The following is a 19,500-nucleotide window of genomic DNA, read 5'->3' as shown; positions in this document are numbered from 1 at the left end:
GCCTTGTCATCGAATGCTGGCAATTTTTGAAATACGCATTGCAGAATTTATGTTATGCGTGCCTGCCGCCCGCTGTCCCGCCGCAGCCAGCAGTGGCAGTGACAAAAATATAGAAAAGAAAAGAAAAGAAAGATGCCCAGTCTCAGCCATTACGGATGCTGTGCCGCAGTCTGAGAGAGACCAAGTCCCAGCACGGAAAGTGTCCAAAGACTTTCGCTATGCCAGGCAGGCAGGGAGCTCCAGGCAGCAGCATTAGAAGCTCAGCTCAGCTCAGGGAGAGACGAAAAAAAATATATAAGCAGGAGTGGAGTCAGTCGCCTCCTCTGGAGGCCATCGCGGAGGCTTTGTCTAAATTTGGATGGCCATGTCAGTGACAGCATTTGACTTGGCAACTTTTCATGTTCATGTTTGCCAACTTGCGCCGAGTTCAAAGCATCAGATTCGAGATAATGTTAAACATTTCCTTTCAAATTGTTTTTTGTTTGCCGGTTTACCAGCTGCCCCTCGTCTCCTTGTGCCATGTATTGTTTGCTGCTGTTCTTGGCAACTGCCATTTTGGGGATGGGTTGATAGAAAATCAGTAATAATTATGACTAAAAATTATGGTGACTCCACAACAGATGAAGAATGGCTTGCTGAAACTCTCTCTGACCATTTAAGACGGCAAAGCAAAAGGTGTTCAATAAGAGGATATAGCTTTGGACAATTATTTTTCAGTTATTGGTACAATGAAAACAAATATTAAAATAGTTAATTAATCAAGTTTTCACTTTAGAGACAAAAGCATTTCAATCAAAATTGTTTACTTAACAAAGTCTCTTCATTTAAAGTTGATAAAGTAGTTGCTATACTTCTCTTTTATAATGCATTTCCCTGGCTCACCTCTTACCTTGAATGTAGGTGAAATCATGTTAATGAAGTTGTTTACCTGCAATTCATAGCCCTCTTTTCCTCGCCCAATTAGTTTGTCATTTTACTGCAGCTACACTTTTGGCCCACGCTGGGCCCCGGGGCCATTTAGCCAAGTTCAGTGCCGTTTAGCCAAGGTTTCAGTTCGGTTTCACTCTGGGCCAATTTTCCACCTGGTGGTGAGTGTGGCATTCGATTGTGGGAGGAGCACCGGGAGGAGCTGGGAAGTGGAGAGGCGGGTCTAAATGACGCTGCTCTTGATTGATTTGTATCAACGTTGATTAGGCCAAAACCAACAATCACGGCCATGGCTTGAGGTTGAGGTTGTTAGCCTTGTTAGGCTGCCCCGGCCAAAAGAGATACAGTCAATCAATTGGCATTGACATTGACGGGCAAATTTTAGAGCCAAAAGAAAAGTAATGCAAATGCGAATACGAATGCCAGCGAGTATCTTTCTAATACGTTTATTTACCTTTTATAGCATCTGAAGTTTTGTCTCTTGTTACAATTTGTGTTGTTGTTGTTTTGTTCTGTGTTGTGTGTGTTTGTGTTCGATTAGGCCTAGCATATATAAGCATTAAGTTAAGTTTAGTTAAGTTAAGTATTTAAGTATTAGTAGACAGTCAAACCTCGTAAACGAGCACCGTTCACAGAGCTCGCTTAAGAGGTTTGAATGGTTCGCACTACAAACTAAGGAGCTTTTCTTTTATTTTCTCTCTCTCTTTCTCTTCGTTAGAGTTTTTCTTATTTTCCTTTTTCTTTTTATACCCTTGCAGGGTATTATAATTTCAGTCAGAAGTTTGCAACGCAGTGAAGGAGGCACCTCCGACTATATAAAGTATATATATTCTTGATCAGGATCAACAGCCGAGTGGATCTAGCCATGTCCGTCTGTCCGTCTGTCCGTCTGTCCTTCTGTCCGTCTGTCCGTCTGTCCGTCTGTCCGTCTGTCCGTCTGTCCGTTTCTACGCAAACTAGTCTCTCAGTTTTTAAGCTATCTGAATGAAACTTTGCAGTTAGCCTTCTATATACTCTCACTCGTATATATGTCGGAACGGGCCGGATCGGACGACTATATCATATAGCTGCCATAGGAATGATCGTAAAATTTTTACAAAAAAATTTTTAACTTTTTCAGTTTTCAATAGAATTGGATCAAATTTAAGATATAGCCATTTTACTATACTCTACAATTTTGTGTAAAATTTTATGAAAATCGGACTAATATATCATATAGCTCCCATAGGAACGATCGAGAAATTAATACAATTAAATTTATAACTTTTTCAGTTTTCAACTGATTTTCATCAAATTTAAGGTATAGCTATTTTATATTAGTCTTAAATTTTGTGTCAAATTTTATGAAAATCGGACGACTATATCTTATAGGTGCCATACAAACGATCGTTTGATGTAGAGGAAAAATGCAAATCTGTGTATGTAAAACTGCAAATATAATATGTATAGGTGAATGAAATGAAAGCAGCTATTACTTCATTGTTTTTTAACATAAATATATATAATTTACATTGTATGGATTCCTATTCATAGAAGTTCTATCTGCAAGGGTATATAAACTTCGGCGTGCCGAAGTTAGCTTTCTTTCTTGTTTTATATTCTTTTCAGAGTCTTAAGCTGATAGTATGTCGACGTATTCGGAGTAGTCTTAGCGGTAAGTCTTATAGAGGGACGCCTAAACGTTATATGAGCATATATAGATATAAGTATAAATATTAAACTACAGTCTCGCCTGGAGAGACCCGCCTTCCCGCGGTTCATCGATCCTTGAATTCTCCCCTCACAGAGGAGTCCAGCTCTATGGCGGAAAATCTAGGGAAAGGGCCATCTCCATCTCCAATTCTCCATTCTCTCTCTCGATCGTACATCTACTAACTAGATTATGAGCGGTGCTAAGTTTTTGAGCTAAGTAGAATTTCATGCTAGTTCCTCCTCTCCACCATCGAATTCTCCTCCACCTGTGCAGCTCCAACTTCAACTCCGTCTCGAACTGCATCTGCATCTGCAGCTCCATCTTCATCTTCATTTCCATCTCCATCTTCGAGTCCAACTTCTTCGTGCTGCTTGTTAAAAGGCCATTCACTGACGTTGATGTCCCGTCTTCGATTCCATCCTCCATGGTTGCATTTATCGCTTGTGTAACGCGCGCTTCTGCATATTGTCCCAGACAGCGATGACCGTCAGTTGGAGCAGGAGGAACAGGGCACCGGCAATTATGAAGCCTGTGGAGCGGTGTGTGTGGAAAATAGAGTTGTAAAAAGAGTTGAGAAAGAAATTTACGGGCTTATTTAATTAGCTGAGCACTCAGTCGGCAAGTCGCAAGACCAGGTTCAGTCTCTGCAAAAGGTGCTCCTGCGGACCCAAGGCTAGATGGCGCGACGGCACGCGATTAACGCAAATCAATTCGCCACGCTCGGCGATACCGAATGGATATAGATGGACGCGGCACATCGACTTGCCACCGTGCTACACATAAGCCAATGGAACCGGCACCCGGACTGACCGAACTGATCCCCAGACTGAACCCAAAAAAATAAGAAAAACCGAGCTCCAACTCACCATAACCGTTTATGCAAGTGTCCGACTTGTTGCCCAGCTCCAGTTGCAATTTGGCCAGGCCGTCCTCGAGTCCTCCAGCGCCTGCACCTCCATCGGCGCCATTGAAGGCGAACTTATCGGTGATTTGTATCGATTGCACCAGCAGAATGTTCTCATCGCCGGCCGCCTGATGACTCACATCACGTTTTTGGCGTTCCGACTTAATGGCCAGCTCAACTGTGAAAAGGTAGCAGCAACAGGCAGAAACACAGTCCAAGTGCAGTGCAAAACATAAAAAGAATGAAGATTGCAGGGAAGGTGAGGAAAGAGAGTTGAACAAAAAGAGGCAAACAAGAAAATGAAATATGTTTTCTGAAAGAGCTCTGCCACTGACCAGGGATGGTGGTTCACCTCAGAGAGACTACCATATAAGAGTGCCTGGGATTCCACTGACTGAGTATGCTGCAAGCTATTTTCAAAGTAATTCCTTCTCTGTGATTAATAAGCATACTTTATAACACTTTAAAATATTCTTGATCTTTACCAAGTTATTTTTAATTGAGAAAAAGTCATAAAGACCTCTAAAACCAAGTTCATGACCCTTTAATCTCACTCGAAAGATAATGCTCTAACCACTTGTAAATTCTCTTGAGATTCCGCAACAATTTCAGCACTCTGTCAGTGAAATAAACCTCAAGTAAATGTCATTCGGTCTCCCCTCTCTAAACCCAAGAGGATGGGATGCACTGCAGCCGTGGTTAAGCTAAGAGGTCATTTGGTATGTAGCCATCCCTGGCAAGAGTACTGAGAACTTTACCGTTCACTTACCGCCATCAGTGCCGTTGAGCACCGAACGCTTGCGACGACCGTAGGACGGCAGCGACTTGAGCTCGCCGTTCTCATCGTTGTCGCAGATAACAGGTTCGCAGCGCGGTATGCAGGGCGTGACCAAGGCGCGGAACTGCACCAGCTCCGAGGAGGGGAACTTGAAGGCGTCGAACTGTGAGAGCAGCACCTTGCGATTGCTGGCCAGCTTTTGCATGGCACTCATTATGTACTGGTCCGTGGGACAGCCGTTGGCATCGATCAGTGTGATTTCGGCGCTGTCCGTCCCATCCATGGCCACCAGTTCCCTGACGAAGATCTCGTACGGGCTGTTCGCGTCGACGATCTCAAAGCGCAATGCCAGCGGATCGCCAACCTCGGCGATGCGCTTCATGTCGCTGCCATCACGTGCGGTGATCTTCATTATGACGTTCGGCGAATCCACAATGATCTCCTCGCTCAGCGTCGACTCGATCTCCCCGGTAACGCCCAGATCTACATTGTTCACCACCGTCTTATTGGTCAAATCATATTGGCAGGAGACTGCTAGCCCCAGATCCGATGAAGTGACAATCATGTCATGATGTTGGATCACAATATCGTTCATATACCTGCCATACGCACTCTGTCGGACATTGCACTCCAGATCATTGTAACGCATTCGCAGATCAAACTCCAACGAGTTGTTCACATTCACGGCACAGGATTTCGGTGCTCCCTTGGCATAGACCTTGCCATCGAAGAGTTTGGATGTACGGATCTTGGTCACCATTTCGCCGGAACGGCAATCGATGGAAACATTGTAGCAGGCGGACTGTTCATAGGTGGCCGCCTCCTCGATGCTCAGATACGGCTCCGAGAGATCCGTCAGGGTGGCGCGACTGTGGTGGGACAGCCGGCAGACCAACTCCCCGGTCTCATTGTAGTCGTAGGAGTGGCACCGGAACGGAGCCGTTAGGCAGAGGTCACGGCACTCGTCCAGGCTCTGCACGTTCTGGTGCACCGAGTCCACCGTCTTCAGAATGCGACCCGCGACGCGCTTGAACTCGCACAGCTTGCTGGGCTCCTCGGCGCAGTTGTTCTCCAGGTAGTCGGCGCCATCGTAGGCCGCAATGTTTGCCTCATCCGACAGCGTAATGCGATCCATGTCCGAGAGCTCGCACAGGCCAGAGTGCGCATAGTAGTTGGCAGATCTTCAACAGGAATTGCATGCACAGAGAGAAATTTATTGGGATGGAAATAGAAGTGGAGAATTATTAGTTATGGGGTATGAATTGGAAAATGGGAAGATCACTTTGGGGTTAGTTTGGAAATATAATTTGTTTAAAGGGTTTATAGGGTAAATCTGTTCTTTAAATATTCTCAAAAGCATATACCTAAGAACTAAGTGTTCTTGAATTTTATTTAAAAAAGATTGAGGAATCTTTCGAGTAGTAATTTTTAAGACAATATTCTAAAGAACTTTACTAAATTGATAACTATATCTTATATGACAATTTATTGAACAAGTTAATGTTAAGTTCTCTGAAATCCCATAACCTATACTTTTCTAATATTCATTTTGCACAGATCAAAGAATTGAGTTCTTCATCTTTGTTATTTTCTTATTGTAAATTGAATGATCTCGAGAGTTTAAAACACCCAGCCTTTTCTCGATATTTCTAATTAAACCTTTAACGATTTTCACCCACATAATCCTCTAGTAATGAAAAATCATTCAATAAGTAATTATTTTCCCCCAACAAAAAAAAATCACTTTAACCCCCAATATAAACCTCTGATCTTTTGCTTAATTTTACGAGTGTAGCTTCTTCGAGTGTGTTTAAATCAAGTATGGAGTGGAGTTTAAGAGTGAAGAGTGAAGAGTGAACCCAAAGAGGCATCCCAGAGTTTTGGAGGCGGTTCAAGAGGGTGGCTCGTCGTAACGGTATCATCGCGCACTTACCGGCAGGTGAACTCCGTTTCGCCCAGGCACAGTTCGATGCAATCCCGTCGCGTTGCCACGCTCTGGCTGGCCTTGGCCCGCTCCGGCAGCCGGTAGCCCTGGACGCGATCAATGCACCAGGCCTTCGAGCAGGGTCTCACTCCGAAGCAGGATTTCTGAGCGTAAACGGTGAAGACGGGATACTGTGAGCGCGAAAGTGAACCTGCGGAGGAGGAAGACCAGATGAGGAGGCGTTCATTTATTGTGATTAGCGGGGAACATTTAACATACAGGCTGCGGGCCAGAGATCGTGATTCAGCGATCGAGCTACACCAGGAAAAAACTGACTAATACTAGGATATGAAGAGTCTGATAGTCAAATAGTGCTTAACGTGTTTAAGCGAACTTTAATCATACTTGCAAGAGACTAAGGCTATATTCAAAATGGCACAATGTGTGCTGTAAATGTTCTCAGATATCTAAGACTGCAATTATAAAGATTACAAAGTATACTCGGAATGGAATGTATATTTTAGGGATGTATTTTTTGATTTCTTAGAGTTTATTCCCATTTTAAAGGCTTTCAAAGACCTGTTATTTTCTCCCACTCAACTCACCTGGCAACTGATCGGCGGTGCTGCGGAACATGACGCACAGTCCTGTCTCGTAATTAACCGCACTGCAAGATTCATTGGCCTGGCAGGCCTCCAGGCAGTCGGTCAGCATGAGGGTGCCGGGCAGCGTTTCCAATTGCCTCGATGGCGCCGATAGCACGTACCTGCAATGGCGGATTAGGCGGAAAGTAACGCACATAAATTTAATGCTTTCCAGATGGGAGTTGGGGAGTGGGAGTGGGTGGGTTTTGGTGGCCATAATAAATTGAGCGTTGCCGAGAATAGCTTTAGCCCGATCTTTACGACGTGTTAACAGGCAGGCGCAACTTTAAAGCACTTGCTAGAGTGTCCCTGCTCCATGGACAGCTAATTGCCTGCAATTAGGATTTATTATCGGCAGCAGTGACACTTACCCTGTTATAAGCTCAAAGCCGATCATATCCGGTTCGCACTCATCGTCCGCCGAGGAGCTCGATGAAGGGGTGCCCACCGATAGCTCATCGGCTTTGGTTTCTGCAGAAGCAGCGGCAGGTGGAGAACCTGGTGAAGCTGGCACAACGGGTATCGGTGCTGCTGTTCCAGCTGCTGCTGGCGAGGCGACAATCGCTTCCGCCGGCTCGCCGCCAGACTGCAGCGTCAACGGTTTCGGTAGCTCGCTTCCGTTCAGAATCGATCCCGATCCGGCCACCGATCCCGCTCCCGTTGCTGGTATCGGTGTGGCATTGTTGCGCGGAAATGTCTTCAACGGTTTCACCGGCCGCTTGGGCAGCAGCTTGCGTGCCGCCACCGTGCTGTCCACCAGTAGGAGAAGCACCAGGCCCATCAGCGCCAGGTAGCCGGTCGTCGTCTTCATCATGCTGACACGCCGCTTTGTCATTGACCGTAGCTGTAGTTGCATCTGCAGAGAACAAGAATGTTTATCGGTGGCTTAGTCTTTGGATTTTAATTAGCATTTCGCTCAGACCAACTCCCATGCTAATCCCATGATTAATTGCGCCAGCAGTTACAGTTAAGCTTTAATAATGGGTTTAATGTTGGGCCAAGAGTAGCTGCAATAATAATGCAACGCCCACCAAACACGAAAGGCACTTGATTAATGGCAAATCTAACATGGAAATAGATGCCAGGAATTCAACCTGTAAGACTCGCACGCCAAAACGGCAGCAACTCGAGATTAATCGCAGTGGCAACAAAGTAGATGCGAAATCAATTTGGCCGATGATGAGGCAGCAGTGGCAGCAGCGGCTTGGATCTTAAACTTGGCTCACACGCACGGGGCCGAGGAATTAAAATAATGCCACTTAGCTGGGCGCACGCACAGGAAGCTCAACTTAAAGCTTAAAAAAAAAATAGAGAAGAATGAAATGCAGGCAAAAAAATACAGGCAGCTGGAACTTAAGACCGTTGTTTGGGCCACGGCACAAGCTGTTAACTGAATTGGTCAGCTGGAATTCTGATTGGGGCCCCTCCGATCGCAATGCGATCGATGCGGAGCCAAACACAACAGCTGGATGCTTGGGCCCGAACCTCTCGTTAGTGGCTTTTGCGGTTCTTTCGCCGCTGCGGCATGGAAAATGGGAAAATGCATTACGTGTAATATGCGTTAAATCACAGAGCCAGAAGAACTTGAGAGGATAGGCCTGTACAGTACAGTACAGTAGAGGCTCTCCCCACATGCGCTCGATTTGATTTCCGGACTAATCGAATCCAACATCGTGAGCAACTCATAATCAGCGATTATGCAATTGTGTTGTGTCTGCCTGCAAATCAATTTTCATGGTCTGGACTGGTCAATGACACGGCCGCCGACTGGTCACTGGAGCGAGTCGCGTGCCCCCTTCGCTCCGGGAATTCATTGAGTAAAAAAATCAAAGAAAAAACGAACAAAAAGAAAAACATTCTAATTAGCAGAGAGAGAGAGATGGAACTCTCCTGCTGGCCCACTCAAATCACAATTTAAAGTTGTGGGTCAGCCGCCTTAGTGGGCCAATAAACTAGCCAATTCACTGCAGCTCCTCCACCGACATGGACATGGACATAAATTTCTTTTTGGCAGCCAAGTTGCTCCTGCTGCGGCAACAGCCACTGCTTCCTCCACTCAATTCGAATCGAATGGAGATTTATATATATGCATTCTGCAGCATCGGGATGCTGGTTCATTTTTTCAGACACCGCAACCCGTTTTAGATTTTAACCATGTTTACAGCCAAATTTGACAGTTTGTTTAGCCTGCGCTTTATGGGGTGTTTAGAGTGGGATCTGGTTCAATATTTGGGCTAATCCCACTGCCATCAGACTCTCTTTTCTCCTGCATGACTGTCTGACTGTCTGCCTGTCAAGGTGCCGATAAGACACTTTTTATGACACCAATTCGCCAAAAACTTGTTGCCACTTAATTAGAATGGCGATCGGCACAAGCTGGAAGCTAGTAGCTGGTAGCTGCTAGCTGCTAGCTATAAGTGATTGGTTAGATGGAAAAGTCGTTGGAAAAGTGTGCCAGAAAAATGCCCGTCGAATGACATAACTGCCAACCGCTGGAGCTTATCTCAATTGAAGCCTCTCCTGGCTGCCGCTGCTCAATGTAACTGTAAGCAATGTATGGTTGCTGCCGCAGATGGAGATGAATCCAGCCAGCAAGTTGGCCATGAAAGCCTGCTGCTGGCAACCAGGCATCGTAGGAACATCGCAAGGAACCGGGCTGGCAACTACTTGGCCAAGCTATCTTCATTTCATGGCTGGCAATTTGAAAACTGCACCCGCTGGCCATCGGCAGAAGGAGTTGCCTTGGCTCCGCTTGCTGCTGCTGGATGTGGGTCAGCTCGAGTTATTTCTATAGAAATTCTTTTTTTGTTGCTGGCAGAAATTTCTCAAAGTTAGCGACAAATCTTCAATTAATGGCCAGTGAAATTTCTCGGCTATCAAAAGAGTCACCAGAAACCCGTTTCCCTTCTCCACCCCATAACTCGACTTCGACTTTTGGAATTGGAAAAACTCTTGACAAAACTTTTCATTTCATGGCCTAACGGCAGATAGGTAACTGCACCAATTCGAAAGCCATTCAAGGCCCTAATCTATGCACCAAATCCCGGGCTGAACATGATCTTTTAGCTCACGAAGAAGCCGCTGCTCTAACTGTGAACGCATTTGTTACAGATCATGAGGAATGGCCACCGCATAGATCAGTGCCCCGAAAACGACTCCGGCATATTAATGAGCCGAGGCCGAGAATCGGATTGGATCGGATTACCTTACCCTGGTCGTGGCCACAGTGTTGTAATAGTCAAATGAGCCCGGCACGTATTCCGGAGATTTGTCTAAAGCGTATGACATTTGCGGCTCGGTTCTGCGCGCAGCGAAAGTCTTTGACATTCTGGTCTTTTGCTGAGCTGCCGTGCCCCAGCTAATTGCCATTAAATGGTCGCATCGCAAAGCATCGCATCGCGTCGAACCGTTGGATGACCCAAATCACCCAACTGGCCACAGCGTCGCCAGCAGGATCCCCCAGAGGTAGAGAGAAGACGCCGGGACCAAGCAACCAACCAACAAACCAAGAACAAGTCAAGTCAAAAGACTTGACCAGGCAAAAGTTAATTGCCTGCAGAATTCTGCACATTTGGGAGTTGGATGGAGAGTTGTGCGCCGTTGTTGTTTCCGGCATGGCAAAAATGCCAGCTCTCGGACTTATCTCGAAACTGGAAACAGAAACTAATGTGACATCTCCTCATGCTGGCCTCAGCGGCTCATGCTGCGGCTTGGCTGGCATCGATCTGGCGGCGATCTCGGAATCGCAGCATCCCAGCATCTCGCACTGACATTCACCCAAAGCTTTCTCTAATGATCCATTGACCATTTTCGTTTAATTGATCGACATGTGGACATCCTGTTTGGCTGACAATTGACACCTTGTCAGGCCATTGAATGTCAATCGATTTGCCGAGAAGAAGGAGGAGGAGCGCGTTCCCCACAATTATATTCATGCTTTTCTCAAATTTTTGTTTTTTGTTTACCTTGCACTTGTGTGTTTTGTCGAAAAACTTCACTTTAGGCTGGACAGGACACGCACTCGATTGATTGTTATTAATTTGTTTCGTTAAACGTTGTTCGATCTGTCCGAAATCGATGAACCGCGGAACCGCTCGAGCCGCCGTCCTCACTGTCGAAAGTGGAGCGCCCAACTGCCTCGCCTGCGTTTCGGCAAAACGTTCTTATGCGATCTCCGGAACTCCAGATGCTGAGCCCAGCTGCGGGAAAAGCGAATCTCGGACTCGGTCTGGGTCTCTAAGTCGAACTCTCGGAGTTCGTTGGCTTCTATTACTCGAGCGCTAGCGACCGCCAGTTCGAGCACCTTGACACTGAATGTTCGCTGCGAAGGCCGCGGAAAACGTTTTCAAGCTGTCCGTCGATGAAGAAGTTGGCGTCGGCAGCGACAGAACCATCTGCAAGAAAAGCTGCTACCAACTAACGCTCGCTCACTCTCTCTCTCTCTCTCTGTCTCGGTCTGCTCTTTTGGCCAAGACAAACCGGTAGAAGACGGAAAGCTAACGCTCTTTGCAACTCTCTTTGGCAGCGCTCTTTGCTGAAGACTTTCTTTGAAGCAAAGCCAGCTTTTCTCGCCGAAGGTCTCTGCAAACTGCAGGGGCCCTGACTTGGGTTTCTCGTTCTTGTCGGAAGTAATAAAATGCAATTATAACCGTCGAGGCAAATGATTTTCTAATGCGATTGCCTGACACGCAGCTTCGGCATTGAATTGCACTGAATAATGCCAAATTGAAGTGAAGCAGCGGGCTATTTCCAGTCGCAGGTGCACGGATCACTCGGATCACTCTAGAGGGAGAGCAGGTCGTCCCACAGAGCTGGGAGCTGGTAAAGAACCTTGCTGCCTTGCGGCTTTCTAATGACCAGAGTTGTAAGTACACGATGCGACGAGCAAGTACCCCAACGCACGCCTAATTAAGTGCGAGATAACAATCGAGGCATCAGGTAAAAAGAGGGGGAGCGGGTCCCCGAATGAGGTCACCGATTGTGGGGGCAGCTTAGTCAAGGCAGCGGGCGTTTATGCAACCTGAAATTGAGTAACGGTTGCGCCACGAAGAAAGCGGAGGCTGTGCTGTCTCCGACTCCATCAGTCACATAATGCAATTAAATATTGAGGCGCAATCATCGAAAGCACAGCGAACTGCACTTGTCGCACTCTCCCCGCTTTTCATACATTTTCATTCATGCATTTTCATCAGGTTTCGATCACAATGATGATTTCGGATGCGACTTGGCTTGGATTGTGTTCATAATTGAGGCCTCTCCGCGTTCGATTAACGCCTCTAAGGGAATTACACAAATTCCCAACAATGAACAATCTGATAAGGAAATTATATAAATTGTGTCTTTCGGAAAAGCTTTTTCGAGCAGGAATCGAAGAAGGAAGTCTGCAATCGTCGACCGCCATCCGGATTCGGGCCTTGACTTTGGAATTGGCGTGTGAATGAAGAGACTCGCTCCTCTCCAGAGTTCTGATGATGGTCGCAGATTGATTCGCTACCAGAAGCACCCAATCCTCCTCCGCTGGCCTCCACTTCTGATTGAGTAATTGGAACTGTCGGAGGTTTGCTCTAATTGCTATCACCTGCGGAGATCGCTGCCAAAATTATGAACGATTCTTGGGAATCCGTTCATATTAATCTCTTTTCAAATATTTCCCGAATGTCTTTGTGCAGAGTTTACATTTACAGGTCGAGAGCGGAGTTTGTTGCTCCCGCCTATCAAGGCCAGTTTTAGCCGGGCGGATGGCCCAGAGATATATCAATACTCGACCGTTAGGAGGAAGTGGCAAGCGATTTTAGTGGGCCATCGCTGGCTTTGCCGTGTTCTACAACTGCTTTCTGTGTCACTTGATATTCAAATATTTGTTTGCATTCTAAGTCCGCGAAACTGTGCCAAGCTCTGAGGCGGGAAAGAGTGCCGAAAGTGATGGAGACACCTCGGGCCGCTCTGGTCTGACTTCGAGGTTCGTTTGCAGAGCAAACAAATGGCAAACACTCTGCTCTGTGTCGCCCTGTTCGATTGAGTGACATGCAGATTTCCTTTCGATTTTCGCACATTCTCTGATTGCCGCGTGGGCCGTTCCACTCCCAGTCACAGGCCCAGCCAATGTCAGCTCCCATTTCGCCAGAAAGTCGAGGTCGAGCAGGAGCAGGAGCTGCCTCCCATGGATAGATGGGATCAGTCTCTGTTTATGTTTCCGGCAATCAATCGAAATCATAGGAAATTCGCTCTGCAGCTCGTGTCTCTGCTGTTGCAATCACCTTGGATTCCACTCCACTCACTGCTACCTGCTGCCGTTGATGTTGCACTTTGAGATTGCTCATTAGAAGTGGAGCAACTCTCCCCGACCCTCAAGCCAAGGTGCTTACTTTCACTGGGAATGCATTGAGAGAATTTCGGGGAAATGGAAATGGAAATGGAAAGGACGGCGATGGCACGCAAAGATACAGATGTGCGTCATCAATCTCTCCTCCTCCATCGCAAAGTTTCGCCAGATTCGCTGGTAAGTAATCAGTGAGAGATCCCTGAAGGAGTTAAGAGCCTCCGAATCGACCCTGATTGGCGATACGAATCGCACGCATCTCGAAAGTGATCATCAAAGGCACCACCTGGTGACCCCGATCCGAATCGAAAGACTCAGGCGACGAACTTTACGAATGTGGAATGGTAATGAGGTTTTTCTAATTGCATCCCATCGCTATTGCCATCGCCATTTGATTTGTTTGTTTCACTTTTCAATGGTTCCCTTCGGGCTTTTCTAATTGCAGCTTTCTAAGCAGAAGGAAAGAAAAACCATTCTATCAAAATTTTCACTCTTAATAAGTGTCTCGTTTGGTCTGTGCCACTGACTGACTATAGCCGCCTTGGACGTGGTCGTGGTGTCGTCTCAGATGTAGTCTTACCTCGCTTGGGTTGTGGCATAAAACTGTCAACGAGCGTTTAACCCAGTTAACGCCCTTAGCCGACGACAACACCAACGACTTGGCCATATTCTTGGGCTGCACTCCGACTTGGTCTTGGCCAAGTTGGGATCCATTCGACACGAGACCATGGCCCCAAAAACGAGCAAGGTGTAAAGACAACAGCCAGTGACGGGGCAGGGGAAGGTGGAAGGTGGACGGTGGAAGTGCCGGATGAGCCAGAATTGGGGGAGGGAAGCGCGCTGCCAGAGATAAGCGAAGCCACAGACTGAAGTTGAGTGATGGCTCCACCTCGCTGCGAGGGGCGGTGGGCGGTGCGGAGGTGTTGATTGTGGCCAGCGGATATTGGCGCACTCGGAAGAGAGGCTCGGGGAGTGGAGTGCTCCAGAGGAGGGGATCCGAGATTGACCGATGTCTGGCTGTGGTTCTGGTTCCTGCCTCTGATCACTGGCTCACCGCGCAGAGGAATTCTGAGCGCGGTGAAAGTTGCCATCTCCATCTCCATCTCCTGCTGCATCCCCTCCAGCTTCTGAGCCCCAGCTCCCTGCTCCGTCTCCACATCTGCATCAGGAGGCACGACAACGAACGGCCGCGGCTTGTTGAAATTCTGGTCCCAATAATGACACTTAAGCGATGCAGTTTTTTCGTAATATGAATTTTCCTGTTTGCTGCCGTTGCCATTGCCATTGCCTTTGCCGATGCTCACAGCCTCCCACTGCCCGGTCCGGCTCCTCCGCTCCCATCCATCATCAATTACAGCCACGAATGGAGACCAAGGAGCCGGGGACAGTGTCCACCTGAGCTGCAACTCAATCACCGACCAACATTCAACTGCCATCGGCAGCTTCTGCTTCTAATTGCAGCAGTTTTTGCTTCTGCTCAGCCTCGCCAGGATGGGATTGGGTTTGGGGGACGGAGGAGGGCCGTCTGAGTTATGGGCACGCAGAGGTGGCATCGATCGGAGCAATTCGACTGTTGTGCCCATAAGGAGAGGAATGGGAAAGCTCTCTCCCGTAACGGGCTCTCCACGGGAGAGGGATTCCCAGGCATCCCCCGTTTGGGACTAGGCAAATTGGCGGTTTCATATTCCCGTCATTCCATCAATTCCTCCGCTGATGAAGGCCGGACACAGTCAATAGGTGAGCAGCGGTGATGCAATCTGCCTGCCACTGGAGCTTCCACTCTTAATTTACAATCCCAGAGCCTGCGATTAGCGACGACATTGCAACAAGTTATGGAGATCGGATGGGAGGCTTAAAAAGATCGAACTGGGAGCGGGAAGTGGGAATCTTCTCCCAATATTTGCTCTGGGCGTTGGCACACCACCTCGCCAAGTTGCCAAGTTGCCAAGCTGAGCCCAAAGTGCAGTTGTCTCTGGAGCCAGCTGGGTTCCTGCTCAGCACTCAGATTGTGTCTCTACAAATGAAGGGGTGTGCCTGGCTTGGGCATGGGAGTGCACTTCGGTATAGGGAAGAGGTGGAAGCAGTGGAGGAGTTCCTCTTGGTTGCCGGAGAGCAGCACGAGGCGTGCGACATGCAACACAGGCCAATCAAGGCAACTGTCAATGGAGGCAACACCTGCTCTGTTCCTCCGCGGGACTCACTGGCTTCCACCTGCCTCGACCTTGAGTCGGAGGAGTGGATTCCTGCTGGAGATGAGTTGATAAACTGCCCGAGCGAGATTCGCATCTTGCGGGTGTGCAGACCGGTAAATTGGACCAATTTTCATCAATTTCCCCCAGCGCGGCACTTGACAAAGTAAACAGATCGTCGGCCTGACCGCTTTTCCCTCGCATCCTAGTTTGGCATTGGAAAATGATCCCTGGTCCGGTAGCTCCTCCCTACTCCGGTCTCAATATTCCCATTTATATTCTCATCAATTTGCACCAATTTCCACTTGCCAGCGGGCGAAGGAGGGATCCCGGAGTTCGTCCGCATTTGCAGCTACACAAAAGGGGCATCGCATTGAAATTTATGGCTGCTTCGCCTGCTGCATGCACCACAGAGTGGAAAGAGGCACTGCCTCACATCCCATCTTAAACGAACCCAACCCAACCAATCCAACCCACCGAAACTGTTACACTTGGCTAATTGATTTATGGAAGCGAGTTACCAAAATATTTCCAATACAAACACGGCACAAGAAGCAGACAGAAGTGGACTCCGAGTGGGTGGGTGCTTTAAACTGGAAGCTGAAAAGGAGGAATCTAAGGAGGAATCGTGGCGAACATGTCGCATGGAGGAACAAGTTCCCGATCCCGAGAGTTTCCCACAGCCACAGGAAGTGTTCGCTGCCGAACGCATGCCAAAAATGGATCCCCGAGGACAGGACAACCTTGGCGAGCCAGAACCCGATCCCCGAAACGATCACGATTATTATTATGATGATCGGAGCGGGGAGAGCCAGGAGAGGCAGAGACAGGTTGCATCGGTGGCAATGTCCCCAGTAGAACTCTCCAGAGAGAGGAGAGGGGAGGAGAGTCCGGGTCGTTGTATATTGTTTCTGCATTGTAACTGTCACCTGGTGGCAGTTGCCAGTGGCCAGAGTGGGCAGAAATAATAGAAATTATATTAAATGGGCATTTGGGGAGTGCACACGCTGCACTTCCGTGTTTGGTGTCTCTGGACAATGGGCCATTCGGAGCCCCATCTGAGTGGCTGAGTGGGCACAGATAAGGGACGCGGAGTACAGGTGGACGGACGGACAGGTATGATGCGATCTCCCGCGCGAAGAACCCCAATTTGGCGGGAGAACTCTCCTCGCAAGCCAACACCTTCGATCTCCCACTCTCCCGCTCTCGGAGGCAACTCCCTCGCTGGAATCCGTTGGCACTTGCCATGATGGACACGTGCCAGGCAAATGTTTCTGCCGCATACTCTCCTAGCTCCGGAGAGCTATGATGATGGATCTTCGGGGATGACACGACACTTAACGCGGCATTGTTGCGAGGCTGCTGCTGCTGCTGCCCCTCAGCCGGCAATTTAGGAGGAGAGTCGAGTATTTAATGCCGCTGCCTCTGCGGCCACTCGAGGCAGGCGACTGATTTATGACAGCCCGAGAGGATGGAGTCTGGAACGGGTCCCTCGGAGGAGGGAATGGGTTGCTATGATGATGTGTTGTGAGAGGAGGAGGAGTATCCAGAGGGGGGATCAAGCAGGGCATCGCAGGGCAATTTGGCGGCGGGCGTGGCGCCGTTCGGAGGCTGTCCTGTGGTAAGAGGTTCCACCTGAGTCCAGTGCAGACCTATTACGTGATGATGTAATAATTCTTCACATCGTTGGCACTTTTATTGCGGAAAATGTTGCATAAATCAAGGCGGCAGTAAAACGGATCTCTCGCGGCTCCCCCGTGGATCCCTCAATAACATTCGATCGATCGGGGATCGAGGACCGATCTGTGAGGGAAACAGGATGCCTTAACTTTTCATTGGCACTCTGTGCCATAATTTGCAGCGGGAAATTGGAGCTGCCTTTTTCATTCTGACTCTGTGGCGCTTTCCGCGCTTTTCAATTGCATTTTCAGTTTTCCGCCTCGCGAATTCGACTCCGTCATCCGAGACAATTGGAATACTGGAAAAGCTGACCGCTCAGAAGTCGTTCGGCTATGAGCAAAGATATTTCCTAATCAACCCGGCTAGCTGGGTTGGATAATCAGCATCTGCCGCTGCAACATTGTTGCAGATGCTTTCTTCATCCCATTTCTCCCCTCGAGAGACTCGACCCACGCGATCCTCGACGTGGCTTCGCACATTAGCAAGTAAACCTCTCGTCAGATCTGCGGCTAAAGCTGATCTCGGCGGCAGATGATGATTGCGGAGATGAGAGATGATGCGACCAGAGAACGTGATTGTCGTTATAACTGAAGCTGGACAACGGAGGCTGCGAGGTGGAAGCCCACGCAGAAGCCACAGGAACTGCGGGCTGATCAAACACAGACAAGATGAGAATATTAAAGGACAAAGGAGCAGATGCTGAGATGCAAATGCAACGATCTTTATTAAGTAGAAGCAATCGATGTTTTATGGATCAGTGGATTACCAATCAAGTCGAGGTGGAGGATCATCGCTACTGCTAATGGCTGTGTTGATGTCTCGTAACCCTCTGATCGATAATGGGATGCTTAAACTGCGGGAGAACAGATTGTTCCCTCTTCCGCAATCAGCATATTGGATAACTCCTCTTCTTGATACTGCTTCCCTCTCTGATCTCTAAAATCCAGATTCAGGGGAATTTCGGAGCACATCTCGCACTTTGGATCCAACGCCAACAAAATGGGCCAGCGACTCCTCGACGGACGTGATTAAAATGTCAAAAAGGGGCCCGAGGGCAGACCGCGTTGGATAACTCACTTTATTTATTATACCCGATATAATTAAATTAATTTTGGTCAGAACGGAACTGGGAGCAGGGGATACAGCTACATGGGGGCGTGGCCCCAGCCCCGAACTGTATCGAAGCGTGAGCCACGAAGATCTTACAGAGCAGTCGCCATTTCCCATTTGCATTTCCATTTGTTCTTAGTTTTCCTTTTACATTTCTCATTGCGTGATTCGGCATCGGATTCTTGGCATTTCAAACACCTTTTTGGGTGTCCACCAAGGGAGAGGGGCATAAGGGTCGGCGGAGTCTGACAAAACTATAAACAAAGCCACACACAAACCAGAGAGCAAATTATTGGGCAGACTTGGTCTTCTTGGTGGATGGAGAGAGATGAAGAGGGGAAACTGCTTTTTGATGTTCGGTAATTGGCGGTTTGGCAGCACGCGAGCCGAAAAAATAGAAGTAGAAGTGGAACTAGGAACTGCAAACTCCCAAGGGGAAAGGGAGCGGAGGAAGAAGACTTCCACTGGCGCTCCGTTGAACCCTAACTGAAGTCCAAGTCGGAACCCAAAGCCCAGGCCCAAGCCCAAACCCGAAACCCTCGGAATGGTAACGAGCCATCGCCAGCGAATTTCGGGATTCGGCGTGACGCGCTTTCTGTTCTCCAGAGGGGAACCCCCTACTGCTCTCCGCGGAGACAGAGGGAAGACTAACTAACTAGAATCTAGTTCTGTTCCTCGAATGTCGCTGTGGTCTCGTTCCCCTGGCTCCCCGCTGCCCAGCTCCTGTGCCTGAGACTGTGTCGCTGTCTTCTCATTTCATAATAATTGGCAGTTTACAAATGTTCTTTCGCTTTTGATTTTGCTTCCACTTCTGCCTCTATTTGAGCTTAAGATTCCGATTTTGTTTGTTCTCCGCTTCCAGCAGAGTCGCGGTTTCCCGGAGAGATCTGGGAGGGAGTGTGGTCGTAGCGGTACTTTGTTCCGTTGAACCTACGAACCAAGATCCGACATTTTTGTGGCCAATCTCGGTGGGAATCCAGAGCAGGCATCCGCCGCAAATAAAGTCGGCAGTTTATAGGCGTGAAAACTAATTAGACAGCGGAGTCAGTCAGGAGTCAGCCAGCAGATTGCACAATAAATAAAACACCTTGGCGGGCAGAGGCTCCTCTTTTGGTTTGTTTTTGGCGGCTAATGAGCAAATGCAAATCTCGGCCCCTCCGCCAAGTCGCACTTCCCTGCAGTCACTCCCTCCCAGAGTGGGTGGTTATAGGGGCGGTGCTGTTTGCCCATGCTCCCCAGCTCCAGTCCCAGTACCAAGTCATTGTCCGCCGTCCTCGTCCGAGTCCGCCAACCTCCGACCGCCAACAGATGCCAGATTAGCATTTAAATTGT

At 48.3% G+C, this 19,500-nt stretch overlaps 2 protein-coding genes across 2 annotated transcripts in view; one reads left to right on the top strand and one right to left on the bottom strand.

The window, feature by feature from the left end:
• The window catches only part of LOC110191391 (methylthioribose-1-phosphate isomerase), an 89,107-nt gene that overhangs the window by 30,697 nt on the left and 38,910 nt on the right, over positions 1-19,500 (top strand). The window contains exon 2 of the mRNA XM_086839683.1: positions 2,536-2,581. The gene's annotated coding sequence lies outside the window, so the exon portion shown is untranslated. The remainder of the gene's footprint in view (positions 1-2,535; positions 2,582-19,500) is intronic.
• mey (morpheyus) lies at positions 2,526-7,726 on the bottom strand. The gene is made up of 6 exons (XM_020962220.2): positions 7,242-7,726; positions 6,832-6,992; positions 6,236-6,437; positions 4,294-5,483; positions 3,487-3,702; positions 2,526-3,149 (listed from the first exon to the last, which is right to left on the bottom strand). The coding sequence occupies exons 1-6, from the start codon at positions 7,724-7,726 to the stop codon at positions 3,055-3,057; spliced, it is 2,349 nt and encodes a 782-aa protein (XP_020817879.2). The 3' UTR covers positions 2,526-3,054.

The sequence above is a fragment of the Drosophila serrata genome, unplaced genomic scaffold, assembly GCF_035046125.1.
Source record: "Drosophila serrata isolate PLE 108 unplaced genomic scaffold, ASM3504612v1 contig_376, whole genome shotgun sequence".
Classification (NCBI taxonomy): Eukaryota; Metazoa; Arthropoda; class Insecta; order Diptera; family Drosophilidae; genus Drosophila; species Drosophila serrata.
Note: the sequence above shows the minus strand (reverse complement) of the source record. Positions and strands in the feature narration are given on the sequence as shown.